Source organism: Cololabis saira, chromosome 13 (assembly GCF_033807715.1).
Source record: "Cololabis saira isolate AMF1-May2022 chromosome 13, fColSai1.1, whole genome shotgun sequence".
Classification (NCBI taxonomy): domain Eukaryota; kingdom Metazoa; phylum Chordata; class Actinopteri; order Beloniformes; family Belonidae; genus Cololabis; species Cololabis saira.
In genome coordinates this window covers 39,309,289-39,316,788 of record NC_084599.1, presented here as the reverse complement: position 1 = coordinate 39,316,788, position 7,500 = coordinate 39,309,289, and the positions used below count along the sequence as shown (strand labels likewise).

Below are 7,500 nucleotides of genomic sequence, written 5' to 3'. Positions count from 1 at the left end.
CGGGCCGAGCTGCTGACGGAGGCCGGGGACCTGCTCCGGGCCAGAACCGCCAGCGTCCCTCTGCAGGTCCACTGTGAGTGTTTCTGGGGGGCGGGCAGTGCTGCGGGGCAGGGGTACCGGTGTGGAGGTACATTTGTGTCTTAATTATTCAATCAAAAAATATATTTTCAATTAAAAAAAATGTCACTTCAATCAAAGAAAAAAAGTGTTTGAATGCAAACAAATATTTGAGACTCAAAAAAATGCATTTGAGCACTGTTTTCGTTGGACAAAGTCGGGGGGTGTAGACGTTGTAGACACAATAGGGAAGCATCCGCCCACTGCAGGATGTTTGTGTCAAAATGATTCAATCAAAAAAAAAAAGACTTCAAAACTTTTTTCACTTCAATCAAAAAAAAATCACTTCAAATAGAAAAAAACATTATAAATTAAAAAAGTGCTCAAATGCAATTTTTTGGGTCTCTAATATTTTTTTGCATTCAAACTTTTTTTCTTTGACTGAAACATTTTTTTTTATTGAATTGATTTTTTTTCATTGAAAATATTTTTTTCTTTTAGAAGCAACTTCTTTTTTGATTAAATGATAAAGACACAAATGTCCAAACCCATAATATGGCCCAAACACAAAAAAGACACTACTTCAATCAAAAAAGTTGCTTCAAACAAAAAAAACTTCACTTCAATCAAAAAAAATAATTTCAATCAAAGAAAAAAAGGGTTTGAATGCAAAAAAATATTTAAGACTCAAAAAAATGCATTTGAACAATGTTTTTTCGATTTGAAGTGATTTTTTTTTTGATTGAAGTGAAAAAAGTTTGGAAGTCTTTTTTTTTTTTGATTGAATCATTTTGTCTACACCAACATCTACAGCCCCCCGACTTTGTCCGACGAAAACAGTGTTCAAATGCATTTTTTTGAGTCTTAAATATTTTTTTGCATTCAAACACTTTTTTTATTTCATTGAAATTATTTTTTTTGATTGAAGTGAATTTTTTTTTAATTGAAAATATATTTTTTGATTGAATAATTAAGACACAAATCTACCTCCATATACCGGAGCCGTCCCGGGACTCCAGACCCCGGTGCACATACCGGGTCGGGTCTAGAGGGACTACAGGGTCTGATTCTGGGTTTGAGCTTCAGGGTTTGTTGATGTCTGGTTTTATCTGCCCCGAAGGACCGATTACACCTATTTTTCACAAATAAACAGGATATCCTGAGGTGTTGATTAAATCAAGACCAGGGTCCGGTGACCTACCCGGGTCAGCTGATCCTGGTCCTGAAGAGTTAATCAGGCTCCTCTGGATCGGACTTTGGTTTCCAGACAAACACCCAATCAGAGAAATGGTGCATGTAAAGTTAATTAATCCTGAACTCTTAAATCTGGATTATGGTTGTGCATTAAATCGACGCCGAGCGTGCACCGCAGGTTGCACCAAAATGAGCTCCCCATGACGCACGCCACGCCGTGCCTGACGCCTGACGCACCTCCCAAAAATTGTAACTACGCGTCAAGAGGTCGCAGACCCAACGCAGACGGAGAGGGCTGTGATTGGTTTGCTTGGTAGCAACGTATTTCTGGTTCCTGTTCGTGAAGCAGTCGTGAACTTTTCAGTGCTCTTTTCTTCGTGTGTGTGTGATTTTTTTTTTTTTTTTTTTTTTTTTTTTTGCAAAATAGTTGTCCTTATCTCTTTGATTCACTGTGACCGGAAAAGTCGGATAAACCATTCAGGGGATTAGATCAGGTTCTAGATCAGGTTGTAGAGTGGGTCTTCAGAGCGGTCAGGTTCACACTTACTGCTTTTATCTCACGTCTCACCTTTATTTTGAAACTACTTTTACTTAAAAACAGCCTGTAGTTCCTAAGATTAACTCTTTGTACCTCGGCTGTGTAGTTTTGGTGCAGAACGGGACGTGGTTAGAGGCGGGGCTAGGAAGAGGCGGACATCAGGCTCAGGTTTAGTGATCCCAGCTTCTATGTTCTCTGTTTGCACTGCAGATCCTCCCAGGAACACCTCCCTGACGGTGAACCCGGGCCAGGAGGTGCTGGAGGGCGACCAGGTGACCATCACCTGCCACTCAGACGGGGCTCCGCCCCCCATGCTGGTCCTGAGAAGGAATGGGGCGGAGCTTCAGAGGAGTGACTCCTCCTCCCCGCCATCGCTCACCTTCAACATCTCCTCCGTCCTGCTGGGAGACTCTGACCGCTACGACTGCGAGGCCAGGAACCCGTACGAGTCCGAGGTGGTGTCCAGATCCATAACCGTCAAAGGTTCGATTCTCACGATTATCCTGATTCTGGGGGGGGGTTTAATCGTTCAGCTCAGCTTCTGTCAGGAACTTCTCACTCCTTCACCTGATACCCGACAGAAATAAACTGCTGAGCAGAGGTGTCTTCAGTATTCACATTCATTACTCAGGTAGAAGTATAGATACTAGAGTTTAAAAATACTCCTGTAGAAGTTGAAGTATCAACTCAAGTTTTTTACTCAAGTAAAAGTATAAAAGTACTGGTTTCAAAACTACTTAAAGTATAAAAGTAAAAGTAATGTAAGGGGCAAAAAAGCCATTAAGGACAAAAGCCATTGAAAATGAATGCATCTTAGTATAATGCAAATATATTAAAGAACCATATATGTGTACTATTGAGCATTAACATGTGTTTCAGAGAGCAGGAGATATGATGATTAGTTGCCTGTAAGTATTGTAATGGTGCAAAAAGTCAAACTTCAGAGGCATGTTATCATTTATCCTAACCTTTATTGGAATGTACATCCAAGTTTATTTGCAGGAATCTGAGGGAACGGATGTAAGTACAAAACTGGACAAGAACATCTGAAACAACCACAACCAAATTCACTCTATCCGGATGGAGCAATTTAACTGGATAGTTTTTTTTAAAGGCCGAAATGAAATAGAGTAACGAGGCTGTTTTTAAAATGTAAGGAGTAAAAAGTACAGATAATTGCGTGAAAATGTAAGGAGTAAAAGTAAAAAGTCGTCTGAAAAATAATTACTCCAGTGAAGTATAGATAACCAAAATTTCATCAAAAAGTCATCAAACCCTTGACCAGCTGATTACGCCACACCGATCAGGGATCAATTGATCTCCCAACGCTATCAGGTGACGATGCGCCGCTGACACCCTGAGCGACACGTCAGCGAGTCGACGTGTCAACGTGCCCTTAGAGGGGGAGGCGTTTACGAGCAGCTGAAGGGGCTTTAACACTCACTGCCGGAGAAGCTGCACCTCATCCATCAGGAAGCAGCTGTCAGGGCGCCGCCGCCCCCGCCGCCGTTATCTGTGCAGGTCACGGGGTCATGTGATTGCTTTCAATCCAAACCTCCTTCAAGAACCAGAATTAGTCACCGAGCAGTCCGCCCCCGAGGATTCCGGGATTGATGTGGGTCGGGGAGGCCGCCAGGAAACGTGGCAGCCTCTTTAAGGCTGAGATATACTTGCTGTTGGTGTTTGCATTCACGTCCGTTCACGTGCACCACCAACTGCAATGTTGCTTGCGTAGTACGTGAGGAGAGCGCGTCATACTGGCAGTGACCGACCAGCGCCACTCGCGGCCACAGCAGGAAGCCGCTGCGCATGCTCAGCAGGCTCATTTATATGCAAATACAGTCATGAACTACTTTGCATTGCCCATTTATGGTAAAAAGTGGGCGTGTAGAGGGCGGGATATGAGGCGAATTCACCTGCGCAAGCTGGACTGTGATTTATAAAGCGAACATTGCGTGCAAGTGTGCATGCACACGGTTTTATAAATCAGGATTTTTTCTTGCGCCCGCCATTTTCGGCTTTTGGGTTTACGTGCACTTTTAGTATGAATTCTACGCAGTCTTTTATAAATGAGGCTCCTGGTCGTTAGAGGGACCACAGGTCCAGATCTAGACCGTAGCGGTTGGTAGAGGACTTCCTGGTGGGGATTCTACCGGACCTCTTGGTCCCGGTCTGTCCGGTAACGTGGACGGGTCCCGTGATTCCGGTCTAACCTGGTCCTTGTCCTGCAGCTCCCCCGAGAGACACCACGGTGGTGGTCCGGCCGTCCACCACGGTCCAGGAGGGCCAGAACATCACGGTCTACTGCAGAACCACCAGCTTCCCCCGGTCGTCCGTGGTTCTGACAAAGCTGTCCAGCGGGTCCAGCGGGTCCAGCGGGTCCAGCGGGTCGGCGCTGCACTCCAGCGACGGCGTGTTCCTTCTGGCCAACGTCAGCGCCGGAGACTCGGGCCGGTACCTGGTCAACGTGACTAACGACCTCGGCTGTGAGGTCCGAGAGTTCAACATCACCGTCAGAGGTCAGTGCCCTCGGTTCTAGGGTGGGTTTCTGGGGTTGGTACTAGATCAGGTTCTAGATCAGGTTCTAGATCGGGTTCTAAATCGGGTTCTAGAGTGGGTACTACATCAGTTTCTAAAAAGGGTTCTAGATGAAATGAATGAAATGAAATGACTTTATTTGTTGAACAGGGACCGTACATATCAATGAACACATGTGTAAATATGCATGGTTGTAGAGGTTAATTTCCACCATTCGTCCCCGCTGCAAATTAATGCCAGACACAGAACTGGACACCAGCAGACAAAGAGACGAAACAAAACACAACATTAAAAACACAACAGAGCTAGATAAAAAATATTAAGCGGAAGAGTATTAGGGCCAGGCAAGAGAAAAAAAATTGAGATTGGAAGATTTTTTTTTATCGTGCACTTCGAGAAAAAAGACGAAATGTCGAGAAAAATTTCGAAATTTCGTGAATAAAGTCGAAATTTCGCCTTTTTTCTCGACATTTCGACTTTTTTCTCAACATTTCGACTTTTTTCTCAACATTTCGACTTTTTTCTCGACATTTACTTTTTTCTTAAAATTTCGACTTTTTTCTCGACATTTCGACTTTTTTCTTAAAATTTCGACTTTTTTCTCAACATTTCGACTTTTTTCTCAACATTTCGACTTTTTTCTCAAAATTGTACTTCAACATTAATCTCGACATTTTAACTTTTTTCTCAACATTTCGACTTTTTTCTCGAAGTGCATAATGAAAAAAAAATCCTCCTCTAAAATATTATTTTTATTTTTCTCCTGCCTGGCCCTAATACTCTTCCGTAGGTTCTAGAGTGGGTTCTAAAGTGGGTTCTAGAATCAGGTTCTAGACCAGGTTCTAGTGTGTTTCCATCCAAGTCCATGACCGTGTCTCTCCTCCTCCTCCAGCGAGCAGCAGACTTCCTCCCAGCCTCGGCGCCGTGGTCCCGGCCGCCTGCGTCGCAGCCGGACTGGCGGCTTCAGCCCTGGTTCTGGACTACCTGAGGAGGTCCAGGAGGAAAGGGTTCTACCAGGTGGACGGCTGCGCCCCCCCGTCGGCCTGAGGCCCGCCGGGCCGGCAGACTCACCGGTACCGCCGAGGTACGGCGTCCGATGGAGACTCGGTACGCGGTGGGAGGCGACCGCCCCCACAACTCTCCTCTGGCTTCTAACCTGCGACACACGACGATCACGCCCCCCCCGGGGGCTCCTGGACCCCCAGAACCGGCGGCTCCTGGACCCCCAGAACCGGCGGCTCCTGGACCCCCAGCACCGGGCAGAACCGCCTACCAGGCCCGGTACCACAACAGGGCGCCACGCAGACGCCGACTCCCAGAGCAGGAGTTCTACCTCATCTCAGTATTGTCCGTCAGAATCCCAACAACCTGTGTCTCTGGTTTAAGACTGTGTCTCAGAGAACCGGACAGAACTGGATGGAACTGGACAGAACCGGACAGAACTGGACGAAACTGGACAGAACCGGACAGATCTGGATGATCCCATCTGAATGTCAGTTGCGGGTTTTCCGAGGGTTTTCTTTTATTTGTCTCAAAGCTCCGTGTTGTTGGAACTGAGGCCCCGTTTACACGGAGCAAAAACGGTGGTGTTTTCATGCGTTTTGGCCGTTCGTTTACACGAAAACGAAGCTCAAAGTCACCAAAAACGATCATTTCTGAAAACTCCGGCCAAAGTGGAGATTTGCAAAAACTCACGTTTGCTTGTAAACGGAGGGAAACGGATATTTAGGCTCCAGAACGTCACATTATGCAACAGAAACGTCACCAACATCATTTGTGCGACTTGTGTTTACAATTTGTTTGGCCAATATTTTCTTGTATTTTAACTGTTTTATATTCTAACATCACACTTAAAAGAACTGCACTTCTCTGTCACTTCTCTGTCACTCCAAATGAAAGACTCTCATTCCATCTTGGAAGTAACTGGAAGTTACTCGTCGTTTGTTGATGTTTTTTTCCAGGATTGTGATTGGCTAGCATGACTTTATCTTCTCGTTACACTTCCCCCTGTAGGTTTGGCTGCTAATAGCACCTTAACAGCGTATTTATCCGGGTTTGTGTAAACGAGGATATTTTTCAAAACGTAGAGGGGGAAATATCCGTTTTTGTAAATACCCGGCTATGTGTAAACGTGGCCTAATGGTGTTAAACCCTGATTAATGCAAAAACCAGTCTGGATCCGGGCCCTACTGATCCCAAGAGCTCTTTGTTTTCCACTGTTACCGTTTCTTTAAGTGACTTCACTCCGACGAGGCTGAGCTCGTGTTCCACCTTCGTTCTGCTCGGGTTTCCCCGGTTTGGCGTCTCCGCTGCTGATCTGAGATACGTGCACTTCCTGCCTCTGTTCCCTCGTTAACGGTGTTCAAACCTTTCCTGCCTCTGTTCCCTCGTTAACGGTGTTCGTTAGCAAACTCTTCCTCCCTGTTCTGTCCCGCCGTGACCCCGCTGCTGTTCTGGGAGTTTCCAGAGACCGTCCCTGCTTTCTCTTCTCGTTTTCCTTCCCTCTTTACTGGAAGTCCTGAGGATCACTGGCTGGATGGTTACCAGCCGTTACCGTGGCGACGCTGGAGCTGACAAACACATTAGGGAAGAGTAGCCAGGGTTCGGTTTGAGCAGCAGAAAAGGAGCTCTCAGTCAGTTCTGTCAAGGGGAGAACTCTCCTCCTGAAAAGCTACAAAATAAGACGAGAAAAGAAAAGAAACAGACAGAAAACAACAAACTGGATTTATGGCACCTTCAGGTACAGAGGTGGGACCCCCCCCGGAGGTCGTGAGAGTCCTCGGCGACATAAAAAATCGTGCTGCTGGCTGTTTGTCTGCATCACGACACTCATCGCCGGCTCGTCGCCATGGAAACTGGAAGGACTCAGACTCAGCGAGGCGGGAGGCGAGGAGAACAAACCTGAATCAGGCTTTCAGGGCTTTGGACCGGCGTCAGCTCGGACCCTCTAAACCCGCCAGCGGGCTACTCTCTCAGACCACTGACCTCCAGTCATGTGATGCGGTTTCCGCGGCAACGGAGAAATCCCTGAGTGAGAAGAGCTTTTATTTTGAAATGCGACAGCTTCCATCGTGGGAGCGGCGATGACATTTCTCTGTAAAATATGAACGACTTTGCTCTGTTCTGTCTTTATTCTCAGCTCTGATGCTAATAAAGTATTATTCTGTTAGTTC

At 46.1% G+C, this 7,500-nt stretch overlaps 1 protein-coding gene across 1 annotated transcript in view; it reads left to right on the top strand.

Moving 5' to 3' along the window:
• The window catches only part of vcam1b (vascular cell adhesion molecule 1b), a 25,092-nt gene extending 17,602 nt beyond the window's left edge, over nucleotides 1–7,490 (top strand). The window contains exons 7-10 of the mRNA XM_061738871.1: nucleotides 1–73; nucleotides 2,000–2,272; nucleotides 4,021–4,308; nucleotides 5,220–7,490. The exon at nucleotides 1–73 is cut by the window's left edge and continues 230 nt beyond it. Coding sequence (XP_061594855.1) covers nucleotides 1–73; nucleotides 2,000–2,272; nucleotides 4,021–4,308; nucleotides 5,220–5,374 — 789 coding nt within the window. The 3' untranslated portion in view covers nucleotides 5,375–7,490. The remainder of the gene's footprint in view (nucleotides 74–1,999; nucleotides 2,273–4,020; nucleotides 4,309–5,219) is intronic.
• Nucleotides 7,491–7,500: the final 10 nt, after the last annotated feature.